The sequence below is a fragment of the Haliotis rubra genome, unplaced genomic scaffold, assembly GCF_003918875.1.
Source record: "Haliotis rubra isolate DU_JTF1 unplaced genomic scaffold, ASM391887v1 Scf381, whole genome shotgun sequence".
Lineage (NCBI taxonomy): Eukaryota > Metazoa > Mollusca > Gastropoda > Lepetellida > Haliotidae > Haliotis > Haliotis rubra.
Genome location: NW_025767059.1, coordinates 754,915 through 776,273, shown reverse-complemented (window position 1 = coordinate 776,273; position 21,359 = coordinate 754,915). Strand labels below are relative to the sequence as shown.

At 42.6% G+C, this 21,359-nt stretch overlaps 1 protein-coding gene and 1 long non-coding RNA gene across 3 annotated transcripts in view; one reads left to right on the top strand and one right to left on the bottom strand.

Moving 5' to 3' along the window:
* Positions 1–318: 318 nt before the first annotated feature.
* Positions 319–10,166, bottom strand: LOC124286362. Its single transcript, XR_006901021.1, has 3 exons — positions 10,152–10,166; positions 461–470; positions 319–401 (listed from the first exon to the last, which is right to left on the bottom strand). It is a non-coding gene; the product is annotated as an uncharacterized LOC124286362 (long non-coding RNA).
* The window catches only part of LOC124286359 (NACHT, LRR and PYD domains-containing protein 2-like), an 86,052-nt gene continuing 65,705 nt past the window's right edge, over positions 1,013–21,359 (top strand). Inside the window, exons 1-2 of one of the 2 annotated variants that reach the window (XM_046722725.1) lie at positions 1,013–1,387; positions 15,403–15,578. In XM_046722725.1, the coding sequence (XP_046578681.1) occupies positions 15,482–15,578 (97 nt within the window). In that variant the 5' untranslated portion in view covers positions 1,013–1,387; positions 15,403–15,481. Of the gene's footprint in view, positions 1,388–3,057; positions 3,137–15,402; positions 15,579–21,359 lie in introns of those variants that run through there. The other variant, XM_046722726.1, reaches the window with a different exon arrangement.

Here is a 21,359-nt window from a genome sequence, read left to right as displayed (position 1 = left end):
GTTGTTACCTTGCCTAGACCTCTGCACGGAGATACAACACGAACTGGTCGGTTAGGAGTCTGAGTGGAGTAAGCATGTTAAATTGTGACATAACGCACGCGCACGCACGCACGCACACACACACACACACACTCAAACAAAAACAACAAACAACAACAAAAAACAAAACAAACAAAACAACAACAAAAAACAACGTTGTATAAGCTCAATGATCTTGACACTGCCACCATAGATAATTGTCGCGGTGGGGTAGCCTAGTGGTTAAAGCGTTCGCTCGTTACAGCGAAGACCCGGGTTCGATTCCCCACATGGGTACAATGTATGAAGCCCATTTCTGGTGTCCCCCGCCGTGATATTGCTGGAATATTGCAAAAAGGCGGCGTAGAACTGAACTCACTCAGCTTAGATAATTAAAAAATGAATTTATATTGTATAATTATGACAGCAGTGCATTGTAAACTCACATTGTGCTACAACCCAGCATTGTTCTATAAGCCACCAAAGTACTATCAACATCGCGCTATCAGCTGCTCTCAACCTTTCAGGGTATACGTGCCATAAAGAGCACACTTATCATGTTTGTAAGTCACCGCAATTTAGATGACCTTTAAATGTTATTAGCTCTCTCCAAATCAGCATCGTAAAGTTGAGTTTGTATTTGCAATACACGCGATGACATAGCACGCTATTTTTAATCCCAATCAATAATATTCATCAGCCAATGCTGAAATAAATTTATTAAGTTGAGGGGGATCTCTTGTATGAAGTTGTACGTGACATTTGTCTCCAGATGTGTCCAACACTCCCCGCTTATAACAGGCAGAACCGACAGAGATCGGTTAGGGACGGAAGTGAAGAATTTGCACTAACTGCACGTCGAGAGGAAACGACCGATCACAGCTGATCCCACACTGCTTGGTTTAGGATGATAATCCCTGTCCGTTTTAGTCCCCATGTTCAGGTTTTCTATCTCCCTATCCAATATTTACTGACGTCTGGACATGTATACCTACCCACCTCGCTATACCACGTCAACAGCCCAAGAACAGAAATAAATGATAGGAGAAAAAAGTCATTTTGTCACGTGTTGTCGATAATCGATAGCAAATCAATAATTGATAACTCAAGTGAGTCCAGGTAACAATTGCTTGGATTTCCAACAGGCGTGGAAAGTGGGACAGGATCGATTTTACCTATTTTTATCCCTAATCAGCGACAGCGAGTGACAGGCGAGCGATTACATCTGTGCCAGGCAGTTATAACGAGGACATTTAGTCTAGCGGGCACGGGATATCCCGAGCAGACAAGGGGATACCTTCATCAGGGCACAGGCGACTGGACACGGGATTTACCTGTCTGACTTACCTGAGCGTTACCGTTACAACAGGTAGGTAACAGTACGTAGTAGTTAAGTAACAAGTTCGAATGTTACTGTCGTGAGTGTAGTGACAGGTCGCCGTGAGTGGATGGGTCAAGTTTATGAAGGGTACCGGAATTCGCGTGCATGTCATTGATTAACAGGTGGTACGTTCGTCAGGAGAATGTATCCGTGTGTTGCACCGCTGTGACGTATGTCAACGTGCTTAATATACCTCGCCATGGATATTATAATGAACTAGCATAACAATTGGACCGTGATGCTTGGAGGGTTCTGTATATTAATGCTGACGTTACACTGCAGTTACAGACGACGGTGTGACTGGATATCTGATTTGGTTTTCCTCATCGTAGTGAATTGTATCCCCATGATCTGTTTTAAATGTGTGTACATAACTTCCTGCGAGTTACCACCCATTTATGTAATGGTGGATAATGATCAATAACCACCTGGGCAACGCCAGTTCGGATCACAATTGTGTACAATCTTACACAGTTAGGCCTATAAGTAAATATATACGTTTTTCCGCCTTCACGGGACATCGAAAGGTATTTTAACATGACAATACGTGATTAAAATGTTGAATAAATATATATTTGATCACAGAGACCACTTTCGTCCGATGATGATTCGTGAGGTGCATTTTGCTTTCTGAAAACAGATCATTATACAGCACTGCAGCACCTATTTTTCATGTTTTGTACAGTTTTTTATATTGTTGGGTTTTTTTGGTGTGTGTGTGTGTGTGTGTTGTTGTTGTTGTTTTGTTGTTGTTTTATGGTATGTTTGGGTTTTTTGGGGTTTTGTATTTTTGTTTGTTTGTTTGTTTTTTTTGTTGTTGTTGGGGTTTTTTTGGGGGTGGGGGTTGGGGTGGGGTATTGTACATATTTCGTTGTTTTACTTTTTGTTTTGTAAGCTTTGGCTTGCTTTTCTGTTGTTGTTATTGTTTTGACCCTGTTTGATCTTCTTTGTTTTTTTGGATTGCTTGTTGGTTTTGTTGTTGTTGTTTTGGGGTTTTTTTTGGTGGTTTCTTTTTGTTTATTGTTGTTGTTATTTTTGGGGGGTGTTGTTATTTTTTTGCTTTTTGTTTGTTTTTGTTTTGTTTTGTTGGTTTTTTTTGTGTGGGTGAGGGGTGGGGGGTTGGGGTGTTTTATTCAAAACGTCACTCACTATCTCATCGTTATAGGATCTTCCCCTCTCCTTTTGCTGTGTAGAGTTAAATCCCTTAGCGGCACAAGGCATTTGTGATCGTGGGTTGTAGTCCCAGACCGACCTTCATCATTATATCCCGTACCAAAAACGCGTGATCGTGAACTTTACCAAAGTCTGAGATCTGCAATACTTGGCCCATCCCTCCAACATCAAGTTGAGACACCGCGTTATAATTGTAATTCTTCACCAAGAGACGTTGTAAGTCAACCACTCACACACTCTCACCCTCACCCCCACCCCACAGTCATTGACTGTACACAACATATACTACCCATCTGAAATCAGATCCATTTCTTATATTGGTTGGGACACGCTCCACTCTCTCCCCAGGCCGACAACATGCAGCGCTCCTACATAATTGATAAATCTGTGATCCAAATAGCAGTGTTTATTACCGGCAACACTGTCTTTAATGTATAATTCATGCACAGAAATATTTCCCCCCACACCATCCCAGTCCTATATAACTCACACCGGACTGCTATCTAGCGGTTCCGCATGGCGACTCTTCAACATCACTGTATGTAAAGGCTACTTATGACCAAGGTAAGCTGTCAGAAACTACATATCCTATTCTTTTCAAGGATACATGCAACATACCACGAAAGTCGGTTTGAAACCTCCTGAATGTACACAGAATATCCAGTGTTAGCCAGCCTATTGTTACTTTCTCGTAACGGGGATAACAACACTCGTGATTACGACAGTCAGCATTTTTTGTGACCTACCTCGTCATAGTTGACCAAACAAATACCGTGTTATGTCTTGGTGCGTTCCGGCTTTACGAATGTTTCCTCTGTATTCATTCATTCATTCATTTATTCATTTATTCACTTATTTATAAGTCCTTATTTAGGTCTTAAAGCCTTTCAGTAAAAGTCGATCACTACCTTTAATGATTTTTCAGAGTTTATCCCTCGGTCAGGTTGCCCGATCCATCTCACAATATATTTTGAGGTAGCGGTAGGGTAGCCCAGTGGTTATAGAGTCCGCTCGTCAAGCTGAAGACCCGGGTTCGATTCCCCACATGGGTTCAATGTGTGAAACCCATTTCTGGTGTCATTGTGGCATTGCTGGAACATTGCTAAAAGCGGCGTAAAACAATACTCACTCACATTGCATTTTCAGCTTCGATATAAGACCGTTTCCATGTGCCCCGAAATACCGCGTGACTCCAATAAACGTATTCATTTCACCACCGTTTAGCCCCGGCTCAACACAAACGTTTACTTCGTTCTAAGTGATATTGCACAGCAAGTAATTCATTTCACTAGCCAATCTGCAGATCTCTTTTCGGGATCGACTGAATATCAGGATGTTGTTTAAATAAATGAACGCATGGAAGTGCCGTCCTGTTTCAATAACAGTTGACCCAAGCCTGCCCTTGGGCGAGTAATATTTCTCTACAGATTATCCGCCTACAAAATGCGCCATTACGATATATTCAAGCTGTAAAACTCTGCAATAATAGACATTCATATTGAATGAACCATATTGCTACAATAGATCGTTGTTATTATATCACAATCAGCACGACTGAAATAACTATATTGCTTTTGTAATCATTTTTGCTCATATCTAATGCAAGTACATTTCACCAGTCCTAGGACGATCGCGGATAGAATTGGTCTTGCTTGTAAGCAGATGCCACTAACGGGATCGGTGCTTAATCCATGTCATCGTGTCCCAATCGCGTAGATCGAAGCTCATGATGTCAATCATTGGAGTGTCTGGTCTAGATTCGACGTAATATTGCTGGAAAATTGCTTAGTGCGGCGTTAAACAACACAGAAACACACACATATATATATACATACATACATACATACATACATACATACATACATACATACATACATACATACATACATACCTACACACACACACACATACATACATACATACACATACATACACACACACACATACATACACACACATATACATACACACACATACATACATACATACATACACACACATACATACACACATACATACACACACATACACACACATACATACATACATACATACATACATACATACATACATACATACATACATATTTTGCAGTGAGATAGTCTGCTCTGTCAGTTATATCAAATATGGCGAGTGGCATTAACATGATACAGTTAGAATCCAGAGTAGTTATATTATTGTCAGCAAATGTTAAAGTTAAAGGCCATGGTTGAAGGTCATTGAATTGTTGTCAGAGCGACCACTAGCGGGGTGCAACGTGGTTTAATGTTCAAGAATCCCGTACTTAAATAGCGATGTCCATGCACGTGCTAGTTTATTGATTCCGAGCCAATAAGCCATTGTTTTACGCTTTTAATGCCGAGCCCCAATCCCGGGCAATAACAGAACTATCATTTACTGTTTTGTGTTTTGATGAAAAGATCTGGCACTCTATTATAGACACACCTGGAATGTAGTATCACAACGGACGAGAATTATTATCTCTCATCCTAAAGTATACGAGTACATAAGTTTGATAAATCTAGATTTATTCATCTCGGAATGGTTACATTGTCCGAGTTCATTTTCTATTATTTAATTGATAAATCTAACAAATATAGTCTGAAATAATTTCAACAAACAGATTAACAGTAAGTCTACAACAAATAGTGACAGGTTTTTTTCAAAACTGGAAACACCTGCGATTAGAAGATGAAATAACGTAGTAAAAGTTGCGACTAGCTTGTTCTGCTAAACTATACTAGTGTATTACATAACAAGGACCATGTGCTACCCCCTAGACAAATGCTTAGTCTCTGAATATATATAATTTTGATAGTAACAAACAAGCCCATTTAAATTGAAGAGGAGCCCAAGGGAGACCAGAGATTCAGAACCTGAACCTGAGGAAATCTAGACTTGCTTCATTTAGGGCTTTAGCACTGCAGAGAGGGCTTGGCAGTAGGGACAATAGTGTGGTTCAGGGACTGTGAGACAGACTAGCTACCCCCGAGCGTTCACATAAACAAACGATAAAATATTCCAAGGAGGAATGTACACAATCTACACTTCAGATATTTACATATTTTACATAACTCTACATACCAGTATGACATAATTGCCCAGTGATTAGTAGCAGCATTCATTATCAGCTAAGACTTTGGTAGCAACAATTGTTGTCTTAATGCATGCAGATCTTCGGGAGAACCACTTTAGAACACATCTGGCAATAACAAGGCTCCGATTCACTGTCCTTGTCAGAAAATTAATTTCATCACACATATTGTTGAGATCTGTAACAGTAATTATATTTTAATATATTACAGTTTATAATGAACACGGGTATAACAAAATGTGTGAGTGAGTAAGTTGGGTTTTACGCTGCTTTTAGCAATATTCTAGCAATATCATAGCGGGGCACACCAGAAATGGGTGCTTCACACATTGTACCCATGTGGGGAATCAAACCGTGTCTTCAGGTCGACGAGCGAACGCCTTAACCACTAAGCTACCCCACCACCCTTATATATAACGAAACGACTGATATGACGAACGGTTTGTTTGGTCCAAGCCATTTGATGTATAGTTTAGCATTGCGTATAACGAAGTACGGTTATAACGAACTGAGATTAATTATCCCTCTGAGTCAGCTATATTCATAGTTATGTGTATCTGTATATTTTTATTAATTCTGGTAGTTTTTAACGATAAACAGGATGTATAGTTCACAAACGCTTGCGAAAAGAACAACGATGTTTATCTGCAAATCATCAATTAGATCGCCTCGTGTTGTTTCGTAATCGGATATTACTGTTTTTCGGAGAGTCCTGAGAAAACGTGGGTATCATGACATCCTCAACATATGTCATGGTGACCGAGGTCACAGTGACCTCAGGTAAAGTTAATTTAGTGTGTCAGATATTCTTAATGTTTCTTTATACCGCTTGACAACTTAATATCACTATATTTATGAACTCTTTACATTTATTGTTTACAATGTATTATCCGACATTCAAATCTGCCAAACCAGATCTTTATGTTTTACTTCATGAAATTGAGTTTAACAATAGCCGCCCATCCCATCCAACGTGGTAGACGGGCGTAATTGCGTTTGTGATATTGACAATGTACATAGCAATGCCAAGTGAAGAGCACCTGTCACAATACATTAGAAACCTGATCCATGAAGTTGTCTATTTCAGCCAGTAATAGCGTTAAGTGGGCCATGCATTATGGCAGATAAAAGGGTGTCCGCAGTGTAAATATCAGAACACCCCAACATGGATATGTGTATCACTAAGAGGAAAACTTAGCGACCCGGGTGCAAATATGACTCACGATCTGATCTTGTATTAATGTTTTTGTGTGAATTATGACAGCAAAACATGACAACGTGACTTTGAGGCACTCGTGCTGTATCAGACTAAATGGCCGTAGAACCGAATATGGTTTTACTAGATTGTTTAAAGTAAAATAATAATTTTGTTTTGCATATTCGTAATTCTGTTGAATTTGATGTTTACGAAAATAGAACCATTAAAATTTGATATGACATTGGTTCAGAAGGTTGTGAAATATACCACGCAAAATACGATTCTTGCACATCATATACAGTTAATAGTTTGGGGGTTGTATTATTTTTATTTATTTATTTTTTTATTTTTTTTTTAACGCCGCACTCAGCAATATTCCAGCTATATGGCGGCGTTCAGTAAATAATCGAGTCTTGACTAGACAATCCAGTGATCAACAGCATGAGTATCGATCTACGCATTTGGGATACGATAACGTGTCAACCAAGTCGGCGAGCCTGGCCAGTTAATGGTTAACTTTCATGCCATATGTGATGATTATGTTTTCGTTGTCAGTGGTATAGTGAGAGTTTACGGCAATGTGATCTTACGTCGCTTTGAGCACTCCGCATTTCAGCTGTCAACTGCGTGTTGCTGTCATCTATGGCTGTGAGACAGACTAATCTCTTTGATAAATAACACCTAAGTTCAAGTACAAACACTCCCTTTAAAAATATTCGATTCTAATGATCACGAATACAGAACCCTAATATTTTCTTATAACGTCAGATAGGCTAAAATGCGTTTAGCGGTAAACGCCGAGGAAAATCCCATCATGCATTCATTTAGATGTCGGGTAAATGGATTTCATCTATTACAGGTGTAGGTTGTCCTCGCGGCAAAGTGCACGTGCTAAACATGCTCTACTCATACATCAAACCATATGTCACTAGGTGATATACCTGTCAACAACAGGTGTCAGTGAACAGCTGGTTGTATTAATGTAACCTATCTGTATTAGATAACAACATCCTCAATACAGAATTATTGATCGAGATATGAAGGTATGTCATTTAATAATGTTAAGCCCAATCATCATACTGTGGCCTTGCTTATTAAATATAAGTGAAGTTTTACGCCGCTTTTAGCAATATTCAAGCGATATCACGGCGGAGGACACCAGAAATTGGCTTTCACACATTGTTCTCATGTGGGGAATCGAACCCGGGTCTTCGGCTTGACGAGCGAACCCTTTAACCACTAAGCTACCCCACCGCCCAGATATATTATAATATATATTTTATAATCTAATATAAATGTCAACGTGAAGCAAAGTAACTCCGTGATCCCCGCGTACTGAAGAACTGATGTTTGGGGTCGTACTGATCTGCCGACATATCGATCATTTTATTTAATATTTGCTGTGACACAGACATAATGTATGTCGTCAAACAGACAGAGATGTATGCTCAGGGACCCGTCCCACAAATCGACCTCAGCGTTACGACTGTTGTAATTATGGAAGTTGGGACTGTAACACAAAGGTCGCTTTGTTTGACGAGGTCCAGGTGTGTTTGATAAAAATTCACATTGGTTGTTAATGTTTTAGCAGTACTTCAATTAGGACATTTATGGTGTGAACATTTAAATACAACACAGCCTCTGTTTAAAGTGGGGCAGTGGGGTAGCCTAGTGGTTAAAGCATTCGCTTGTCACGCCGAAGACCCGGGTTCGATTCCTCACATGGGTACAATGTAAAGGTGTCCCCCGCCGTGATATTGCTGGAATATTGCTAAAAGCGGCGTAAAACTGAACTCACACACTCTGTTGGAAGTAATGATGTTTTTAATGGGGACAGTTCTTCTTGACAGTTCTTAGTCTTGACACAGCATGGACGGCATTCCTGTAGGGAGATACTAAATTGTGGTACCAGAGGCAAGTTATGGCCAATAAAATGCACTGACAACTATAGTCTGTCTCACAGTCCCTGAACCATATTATTGTCCCAACAGCATAGCCCTCCCTGCAATGCTAAAGCCCTAAATGGAGCAAGTCTAGATTTCCCCATGTTCTGAATCTCTGGTCTCCCTTGGGCTCCTTTTCAATTTGAATGGGTTTATTTGTTACAATCAAAATTATACGTTCAGAGACTAAACGTTTGAGAACCCTTCTGCTCAGCCCTTTCTGCAATGCTAAAGCCCTAATTGATGCAAGTCTAAATTTCCTCAGGTTCTGATTCTCCCTTCTCACTGGGCTCCTTTTCAATTTAAAAGGACCAGTTAGTTTCGATTAAATTATATATGTTCAGAGACTAAGCGTCAGTCTACCGTCGACCCAACACTGCCCGTAAAGCAAACGCTGTAACTGAAGCAAGTCTAGATATTCCCAGGGTTTGAATCTCCTATCACAGAGGGCTCTTATTTAGTTTAGATGGGGCTATTAGGTTCTGTCAGGGTTATACATGTTCAGAGACTATAAGCCGTATTCTTACAAGCAGCTTATATTAATATTTCTTTGTAAATAACTGAGTATACCCTTGACAATATAAACAGATATATACAAACAAAACAGCTTCTAAGGAACACTAAGTAATTTTTAATGATGTTAAAAGTAATGATGGATAGTTCCTTGCACCGTGTTGGTACCACTCTGAATCTGAATCTAAAATGACTCCTAAATGGGGCTGTTTGTTTCTGTCAGAATTATAATTTTTCAGAGACTAAGCCTTATTCTAAAGGACAGCCTATTTCTTTGTAAATGAGTGAGTATTCTCTGAGTACCCTGTCACAGACATTCAAAGCTTTTCCCAACATCTTCCCCAACCGATAGCAGTTTCCCATCCCAGACAGCGTTAAGTGGCATGTGTCTACTGGTCCTATACGCCGTGGTTGTCGACATGAACGACTACACTGTCCTCTGACAGCTTGTCTCTAATCAAGACAAAGTATCCATTGGCCTTCAGTTTACAGTGTGTGTTAGTCCAGTCTTTACAGTGTCCGCATGTCCAGTCTGTACACAATACACCGGTCAGCTGATATCGGCAAACATGGCCATCGATGTCCGGTCACTTCTTCAGAGGCCAGGTTTGTTTGTTTCTCCCCCTTCTATCTCCTCCCGCGCATCCTCCATCCTCGACACATGTCGCCGTCCATGTTGGCGTATTTACATTGGTTGGCCACCAGTATCATCATCACCTCACATGTGAGGTATTAAATCTCACAATCAATATTAGATGTGTCATAAACGATTACGGCTGACGCTCGTTTCTGCCCTGTGGCTCGGCTTGAAGTAGTAATCTGTCAAGCTACTTTACGAATATCAGTATTTTTCCACTTTCATCGGTTTCTGGCACGCCTAAGGGGCGTAACTCTGCACAAAGAGACCCGAGGCACGTAAGACGACTGCTTCACCCTTGATATGCTGGATAAAAAGAGTTTCGTAGCCCAGTGGTTAAGGCGTTGGTTAGTTAGTCCGGTTATCCGCGTTCAAGTCCCCATATGGGGTGCAGCGTGTGAGTTAGTGAGTTTAGTTTTACGCCGCACTCAGCAATATTCCAGCTCTATGGCGGCTGCAGTGTGTGAAGCCCATTTATGCGCAGAAACACTATCCACTCTCTAACTTAATTTTAATATCTGTGACGATACGATTGTCTTTGAGTACTCCACCGTGAAGATCCAGGTTAGAAATGATCTTCAGTAAGATCTTCATAGGAGGCGACTAACGGGATCCTGTGGTCAGGCTCGCTGACTTGGTTGACACATGTCATCGTATTCCAATTGCGTAGATCGATGCTCACTGGATTGTTTGGTCCAGATTTAATTATTACAGACCGCCGCAATATACCTGGAATATTGCTGAGTGCGGCGTTAAACTAAACTCACTCACTCACTCTTTAAGTACTCAAGTCTGTATGTGACGCACAAACGCATGCACAGAATGGAAACACTTGCATATTAATAACATGTCCCAACACTGGCTGACTATCAAAATAAGGTTTGTTTTCGTTTCCAATTGGTGCTTGAATTAAAAATGATAGATAATACGTTCGTAGAACCTAGCGATGCTGAAAAAATGTTATGTAAAGGAGTGAGTCTAGTGTTACGCCGAACTCAGCAATATTCCAGCTATATGGCGGCGGTCTGTAAATAATCGAGTCTGGACTAGACAATCCAGTGAACAACAGCATGAACATCGATCTGCGCAATTGGGAACCGATGACATGTGTCAACCAAGTCAGAGAGCCTGACCATCCGATCCCGTTAGTCGCCTCTTACGACAAGCATGGGTTACTGAAGATCAATTCTAACCCGGACCTTCGTGTTATGTAAAGGACATTAAGTATATTTACATTAACTTTGTTATTAAATAGCCCATATATATCATCTCAAGTTTCGTTGTCACACGGAAAGGGCGTATAACGTTATGAGGAAAACGTAAATCTTACCGGCTAATAACAGTAGATGTTTAAAACGTGTGTTGATCCGAAATAAAACAACGACGGACCTATTCACACGATGCGAACACTGAGGTGGATTACTGACGGTTTGTTCCTCGCCTTGAAACATTGTGTGCCTCTTTGTATCACGCTATGTCCAGCTTGCCTTCTTAATATCTGTGATATTCACATGTGGGATTCACAGAAGGGCCCAATTGTACTTTATCAGGACACTCAAATGGAGATCGAGTGGTCACAATGCCTGTGAACTGGGCCCAATCATCAACGCATATTGAAGTTAGGTTTGTTTGAACGGGTCGATATCTAATTGTGTCAATTAATCTAGGTATATTGTGTTGCCAGACTCAGTTATAGCCCTACTGTATGTAGACATGTAAATAATCGAATCTGGATCACACAAACCAGTGACTGACATCATGAGCAACGTCTCGGTGTGAGATGACAGTCGTGTTACTTATTTAAAGCTATCAGCTGTAACTTTTCACAACACCTCATACTACCGAAAGTGAGAGAGGTGTGTTTTACGCCGCTTATCAACATTCCAGGAATATCACGGCGGGGGACACTAGAAATGGGCTTCACACTTTGTACCCATGTGAGGAATCGAACCCAGGCCCTCGGCGTGACAAGCCAACACTTTAACCACTAGGCTATCCCACCGCCCCGAAATCATCGAAAGATGTCTTGTCGAGCAGCAAACGTGTAGTGTAGGTTTGTGATCAGTTGAAAATAGGAAATGTTATACATATATAGTAAATGAACAGCTGGGATTTTGTGGACATGTTAGGTATTTGTACTTGTATTGGCCATATCTATGTATTTTTAAGATAATTATATTGACACAATGTTGAATGGGTTTTTTTTACATCCGCGTGAAACGTACTTGACGTATTGATCAGGTTGTCCTTAAACAATCAATATTTGACAGTCCAAGTGTGATAATAATCATAACAATTTTAGGCATCATAACGGTGTAAGAATCTATACCGAAACGTCCCTCTGTGTAACAGACAAGAAGTTGTTATCCATAAACTCATATGCTTCCTTATTCACTTACCAATTTCTGGAATACCGAACAAGCAATTAAATCAATTTAAATGTCGATTTATTTTCAGATAAATAACATATTTTGCCTAAAGTCTGCAGTATGTGACGGGTTGTTGACACGAAAATGCTGTTAAAACATTGGTCGAAATGTACTGATTGTTGACTTATATTTGATCAAACACACATTTGAAACCTGTAATTAACACCTGTGCTGTCGGACATTATCGCAAAATTGCTGATACATACACGTGTTGATTGCACTGGTCAAAAGGTCAGGAAAGTAATTGCGATTAACATTAATACCTTTGACTGACAGCTGTTCATGTATGTAACCATTTAGCGCTTCGGTGTCTTTTTCAAATGGAGATACTATCAGTAAATATGTGTTAATGAAATTAAATGTTTACGCACAAAAAATAGCAATACTCCTCCAACAAATTGTAAGTTTCGTTTCAGTAATGTTAAAGTCTGAATGGATAAAGATTTTGAAGATATCATGTTTGACATATTGTGAACCTGTCCTCTTAAATACATGCCGGTGATTTCGCGAAAGAAATCCGCCTTGCCAAGCCCCCATTCATAAATATCAGCTGTCATGTTTCGTCACTGTGAGCATGCGCGTTGATCACGTGTTGACAGGTGCGTGATTGATGTGATGTCATCAATGCAGAAACAAGAACGTGTGGCTAGTTTGATTGACAGTTGTCATATCGATAGACTTGAAAATCTGGCTTTCGGATATGCGTTTGCGTGGCGGTTGTGTTCACGGTGATCTATTTCACCTGCCCGTCTCCCTTTTCCCCGTGACACCCATACTGCAGACCCCTTTAATCCGGACAAATCCCTGTTTCCGGACGGTTACGTTTGTTGACGTCCGCATGTGCTAAAAGAGTCGACTAGTCTTGGATTTGAAAATCTGGACGGTTTTATCAGTTTCAGCAGATAACGCTTCCGTGAAGATCCTGTTTAGGTTTGGCAACCACCCTATGTCGGTCGCAAGAGCAGCTAACAGGATCGAATGGTTAGGCTAGATTCATGCATGTCATCGTATCCATTTTCTTAGGTTGTGCTCATGATGTCAATCACTGGATTATCAGGTCCAGATTCGTTTATTTACAGATCGCTGTCAGGAACTTTCGAAAACAAACAAAACAAACAATAACCTGAGGAAATCTCGACTTGCTTCATTTAGGGCTTTAGGATTGCAGGGAGGGCTGGGCAGTAGGGGAAATAATGTGCTTCAGGGACTGTGACCGTCAACGTCAAGATACGGGTATTTGATTCAAGTATATATATCGCTGTTTTTATGCATAAAAAGACAAAAATGTCTTATAAATGGTGATGGAAGCTTGTGACTACCTGCAGTGACAGGCCTTTTGCAGAGTAACTTCCCTTATTCAACTCCGGATCCGCCTATCCTTGGCTAATATCGGCCAGATTATTACTCTTGGTGTGTACCGTACCTGGGCTAATTTCTACTTTTGAACAGTGTTAACGGCCTGCATTAATTAAGCTTTTCCCCTCACATTATGATGAAACCTCGCTTATCCGGATTGTTTAAACAGAAACCGGCGATCTTCATAGATACACAATACAGAATAAACTGACATTGCTCTAAACCATGATTGTATATTCTATAGACCTTTGATTATCCGGATGGCTTTTTCTTTAACAATTTACTTGTCCGGTTTAACGGGGTTTCACTTTAACTGTTAAAAAGTGTTCAAATTGACACTCCAACTTGACCCCTCCTTTTGACAGATCAATGCAACAACGGCTCCAATAAATGAAGACATGGATTGAAGAAGGAATTCTTTCAAAAAGTAACCAGTGCCTTTTATAACCAGTCAGTATCGTAAACACAGTCTCCCTCCGTACGAGGGTGTCATGGAGTCGAGGCAGCATCAATGCGTGGAGTGTTCCAAATATGACAACATTGACAGTCAATTACTCTGACAATTGAGGGACATTACTTCACGTTTGAACCACCTTGGAAGTGCACGGTCATCGATTTCTCGCCAATAGCCCAATATTTAATGGAGATCCTAATGAAATGAAAATCCGTGATCCCTTAAAAAGAGGTTATTTGTTGGGGGCAACACTTCGGTTTCCTATTGTGGAGGAAACCAAACCAAGGCATGATGGGATTGTTTTTCGGTAATGGTCTGGGGGATGTAGAGGACCTGGGTCAGTGCGGGTTAAACATCAGCGGGGACGGCCGGTACCGATAGCGTTCTACGTACAGGAAACCAGTATGAAGGGTATGGGAAGCCAGTGTTTCGCTACGTATGTACTTAATGACACAAATGTGTTTTGTCCTGTTATTTATTGTGTGTATGCATACCTGAGTTCTCAGCGCTTCTGGCTCGTTGCTAGAGATATGTTAGTTCTTATTCATGATTTAGGATGGGGTCGTTGTGCCCTCAGAATCAGAGTGTAAGGCGTTTACGTATACGCATGTTAAAATAACGTCGTATCCTTGGAGTGGATAGCTGTTCATGTTGAGATTTGTTGTAATGGTTTTTGTTGTCGTCGTCATCATCACATTATCGTCGTCTTTGTTATTGTTAACGTTATCATTGTCATCATTATCGTCTTCGTCGTTATTGTCAACGTTATCATTAGTATAATTAACGTTGTCGTTATTGTTAATGTTATCATTGTCATCATTATCGTCTTCGTCGTTATTGTTAACGTTATCATTATTATCATTATCGTCGTCGTTATTGTTAACGTTATCATTGTCATCATTATCGTCTTCGTCGTAATTGTTAACGCTATCATTATCATCATTATCGGTGTCATCGGTATTGTTAACGCTATCATTATTATCGTCGTCGTTATTTGTTAATGTTATCATTGTCATCATTATCGTGTTCGTCGTTATTGTTAACTTTATCATTATCATTATTATCGTCTTCGTCGTTATTGTTAATGTTATCATTGTCATCATTGTCGTCTTCGTCGTTACTGTTAACGCTATCAATATCATCATTATCGTCGTCGTTATTGTTACCGTTACGTTATCATCTTTATCGTTGTCATGTTTTTTCCAGGGATACGTACCTCAGCAATGCACGTGTTTCGAGAGTCCACTTGATGCCCCTCCCCTGGAGTTGAGTGCCCCCTTCTAAGATGGGAGGGGCATTTTCGTGCACTGGAGAAGGAGGGCAGGTGGGGGAGACCAGCAACAAACCGTACTTCCAAGTGGTGGGACCAGAGAAGACGCCAGGTAGGTCCTTTTTTACAATATGGACAACTCTGAGAGGCCACGAACTGCATATGTTCACTGATCAGTGTCACGTTCAGATTAAGCAGTTCTTGGGTGAATACAGCACAGCTGTCCAGGCTGATCCCTTATGCAATAGGGCCTCGCTACTTCCGGTACTAAGCTGGTTCCCGGCTCACTTTGTGCGCGCCAACTTGTGATATGCGAGACGGGACCAAGCTTACTTCCGGTTCCAGATTTCCCGTGACAAGCGTATATTCAAGAACTAGTTTTGGTACCAAATTGCGTGACCGCCAAATATAACTTTACTAGACCGGACCAAGTATACAACCATGCTTGGCTGTTACAGCTGTTGACAGTCGTAGACTCATAAAGAATCTCACTTTATTACTTTCTAATTTTGGGGGGATGGTTATATCGGAAATTTGTTATTCCTGCAAGGATGATCGGTTCCTTACTGTCTGGTGACGACCATGAGACCATTCGAAAAGGTATGAAACGTTGTTTGTCATCAAAAGCCTAAGACCATGGCAATGACGCCTTTTTCACTTCAGTACATACTTACATGTCTCCATACATACACTACAACTTTAATGAAGTTTTGGCTGAGCAGGGGAAAACATGAATCACCATGTGTGTTACATAATACTAACGAGAGGCGTCTATTTCGTCACTCAGAAGCCATGAGCCAGGCCAAAGTTTCTGATGTCGCCAGAACGTCGTTAAAAGTGTTTGAAATAACCTAGCCCGACGAGGTTTTGATTTCCTGCAGTACCGTTGTATTGTTATCGTCAGGTGACTCACGTTTTCGTGGCGTTGTGTGTTGACCTATATGGGCGTGAAAAAGTTTTAATGACTTCTGGCCGGGTGTTGCATGCATTGAAATGATCTATATCAATTATATACACTACCTTGAAAGAGCGTTAGTGTTTTATAACCTGAAAGTGCAGTGCTGATAGCTTAACACATACCAGTCCATATACTCTACCCTCCATCCGTCATATCCCGCCCATTTCTATTGGGGTTCCAGATCAGGGAAAGGCTCCAGTGTCCGTTAAGGACTGACACTTAGATGTTGTTATGACACGAATATTGTCAGCGTCGTTCACCAGGTGGCGATTATCGTTGTTCGACTCCTGGTTTGTCTGGTCCAGACTCGATTCTTTACATTTCGTCGTGATATGGGTCGAACGTTCGGGGTTCACTCACTCACTCACTCTCTTGTACGAAGGTCACGATTCAACTACTGCTGTATGACTAAAGGAGATGTTTTCAGTCATTTCTATATCAGCTACCGCTCCGGATATAAAGTAAATTCAGTACAATCACGTCACTGCACATTCACCCACCCTCAGTTACCATCCACTCAGTAACTCACCTACCCATGCACCCACCCAACACCACCCACACGCACATACACTCACTCAACCACCAGCCCACCTACCCATGCGCCCACCCAACCACTCAAGACCCCACCCCCAACCCACTCCTACCACACACATACACACACACACACACACACTCACTCAACCACCAGCCCACCTACCCATGCACACACCCAACAGTTCCAACCCACCCACCCATCAGACACACACACACACACAAACACACACACAACCACCAGCCCACCTACCCATGCACCCATCCAATAGTTCCCACCCACCCATCCACACATACACTCACTCAACCACCAGCCCACCTACCCATGCACCCACCCAACAAAACACCAACCCACCCCTCACACACACACACACACACTCGCTCACACAACTCCAGCTCACCTACCCATGCACCCACCCAACAGTTCCCACCCACACACACACCACACATACACACACACACAACCACCATCTCACCTACCCATCCACCCACCCACCCACACACATACATACACTCACTCAACCACCAGCCCACCTACCCATGCACACACACCCAACAGTTCAACCCACCCACCCCCACCAGACACACACACACAAACACACACACAACCACCAGCCCACCTACCCATGCACCCATCCAATAGTTCCCACTCACCCATCCACACATACACTCACTCAACCACTAGCCCACCTACCCATGCACCCACCCACCCATACACCACACACACACATAACCACCAGCTCACCTACTCATGCACCCACCCAACAGTTCCCACCCACACATACACTCACTAAACCACCAGCCCACCTACCCATGCACCCACCCAACACCCCACCCACACACACACATACACTCACTCAACCACCATCACTCACCTACCCATGCTCCCACCCAACCATCACTCAAGACCCCACCCCACCCCACTCCTACCACACACACACACACACACACACACTCACTCAACCACCAGCCCACCTACCCATGCACACACCCAACAGTTCAAACCCACCCACCCATCAGACACACACACACACAAACACACACACAACCACCAACCCACCTACCCATGCACCCATCCAATAGTTCCCACCCACCCATCCACACATACACGCACTCAACCACTAGCCCACCTACCCATGCACCCACCCACCCATACACCACACACACACCCACACACACACACACACACACACACCAGCTCACCTACTCATGCACCCACCCAACAGTTCCTGCCCACCCACCCACCCACCCACCCACACATACACTCACTAAACCACCAGCCCACCTACCCATGCACCCACCCAACACCCCCACCCACCCACACACATACACTCACTCAACCACCATCTCACCTACCCATGCACCCACCCAACCACTCAAGACCCCACCCCACCCAACTCCTACCACACACATACACACACACACACACGCTCAAGCACCAGCTCACCTACCCATGCACCAACCCAACCAATCAAACAAAACCACCCCACCCCCACCCCCACAACCACCAGTTCACCTACCCATCCACCATCCACTTTATCACTCAACGTCACCCACTCACTCACCTGTAGCCTCCAACAGTCCCTAAGAAGACCGCAGACAGAATACCAAAGAGCATTAGCTACAATCGTCAAGATTAATGTTCAGTCTGAAGTTATCTTTCATGTACCATTATCATTGACATACGCAACGACCTTCTTAATGGTGCTACTTTCTCTCAGTTAAACACACGTGCACCTGTCGGGGGATCTGTACAGCTTGTTATCTTGTCTCGCAGATCCCCGTGTATGCTTGAGAAGTTTCTATTATCTATCGTTGAGCTCCACTGACGGAACAGACAGGTGATGGGCGGATCTCCGTCAGACCCATCTGCCGCACGGTTTCCACAACACATCTGTCGAACAAGTACTGGTGAAAACACCGAGGAAAGTATGGGAAGATCAATTAATGTTGTACATCCATGTATCAGCTCTGCTCTGTTTGCAGCCAGTGCCTGTCATAGTATACTAGACAGACGGTACTTGTCACTGTCCATTAGACAGAAGGTGCCTGTCACTGTCCATTAGACAGACGGTACTTGTCACTGTCCATTAGACAGCAGGTGCCTGTCACTGTATATCAGACAGGAGGTGTCTGACACTGCCCATTAGAATAAGATGTCTGTCACTGTCCATTAGACAGCAGGTGCCTGTCACTGTATATCAGACAGGAGGTGTCTGACACCGTCCATTAGAATCAGATGTCTGTCACTATCCATTAGAATCAGATGTCTCTCACTGTCCATTAGAATCATGTGCCTGTCAGTTGGTGTTTGTCACTGTCCATTAGACAGTAGGTGTCTGTCACTGTCCATTAGACAGAAATTACCCGTCACTGTATATGAGACAGGAGGTGTCTGACACCGTCCATTAGAATCAGATGTCTGTCACTATCCATTAGAATCAGATGTCTCTCACTGTCCATTAGAATCATGTGCCTGTCAGTTGGTGTTTGTCACTGTCCATTAGACAGCAGGTGTCTGTCACTGTCCATTAGACAGAAGGTGCCTGTCACAGTATATTAGACAGCAGGTGCCTGTCACTGTCCATTAGACAGAAGGTGACCGTCACAGTATATGAGACAGCAGGTGCCTGTCACTGTCCATTAGACAGAAGGCGACTGTCACAGTATATTAGACAGCAGGTGCCTGTCACTGTCTATTAGACAGAAGGTGACCGTCACAGTTTATGAGACAGCAGGTGCCTGTTACTGTCCATTAGACAGAAGGTGACCGTCACAGTATATGAGACAGCAGGTGCCTGTCACTGTCCATTAGACAGAAGGTGCCTATCACAGCATATCAGACAGCAGGTGCCTGTCACTGTCCATTAGACAGAAGGTGAGCGTCACAGTATATTAGACAGCAGGTGCCTGTCACTGTCCATTAGACAGAAGGTGACTGTCACAGTATATTAGACAGCAGGTGCCTGTCACTGTCCATTAGACAGAAAGTGACCGTCACAGTATATTAGACAGCAGTTGCCTGTCAATGTCTATTAGACAGAAGGTGACGGTCACAGTATATTAGGCAGCAGGTGCCTTTCACTGTCCATTAGAGAGAAGGTGACCGTCACAGTATATTAGACGGCAGTTGCCTGTCACTGTCCATTAGGGGCGTTGGGGTAGCCTAGTGGTTAAAGCGTTGGCTCGTCACGTCGAAGACCCGGGTTCGATTCCCCACATGGGTACAATATGTGAAGCCCATTTCTGGTGTCCCCCGCCGTGATATTGCTGGAATATTGCTAAATGCGGCGTAAAACCAAACTCACACACACACTGTCCATTAGACAGCAGATGCCTATCACTGTCCCTCAGACAGGAGGTGCCTGTCACTGATCATTAGACAACATGTGCTTGTCACTGTCCATTAGACTGCAGGTGCCAGTCTGTCTATAGACAGCAGGTGCCTGTCACAATATATTAGACGGTACGTGCTTATCACTGTTCATCAGACAGCAGGTGCCTATGACCATTAGACAGCACGTGCCTGTCACTGACCATTAGTGGGGCGGTGGGGTAGCCTAGTGGTAAAAGCGTTGGCTCGTCCCGCCGAAGATCCGGGTTCGATTCTCACATGGGTACAACGTGTGAAGCCCATTTCTGGTGTCCCCCGCCGTGATATTGCTGGAATATTGCTAACAGCGGCGTAAAACCATACTCACTCACTCACTCACTGACAATTGGACAGCATGTGCTTGTCACTGTCCATTAGACTGCAGGTGCCAGTCACTGTCTGTTAGACTGCAGGTGCCAGTCACTGTCTATTAGACTGCAGGTGCCTGTCACTGACTATTAGACAGCATTGTACCAGATTTTTCAAGTGAATGCAATACGTGATGTAAACTTCCGCTTAAACTAGAGAGTTACAAAGCGTCTGTTTATAGATAGTTGTACGATACTTGTATGAAGCAAGACACTGGGGGAGTAACGCTGGAATATCTGCTGACCAGAAATCACTGATTCACTGAGAGTCTTCTTACAGAGCTAGATCCTCCCAGATAGGGACATTTTCTGCAACTTGCACTGAAATACGAGCACGCCATGTATTCACGGCATGCGGATTGCTTCACGAGGAAGTCGGAATTCATATTCGAGAGCATGTCTGTAGTGATACCAGCATAGTTTCATTACCGTCTTTCATGTTAAAAATGAGTTTTAACTTAATCCTAGCCTTGCTCCAAGGCTGTATATGTACTGAATGCTGAGCCTATGGCTGTATAGTAATTCTGTCCTTTAAAGAGGCAAGTCCAGATAGAGGGACAGTAGGGACGCCAGTCTGTTAGAGGGATATTTATATTGTTTAGAAATTATCATCTAAACTATTAATTATTAAATTATTACCTTATAGACTTGTGCAAGTCCAGC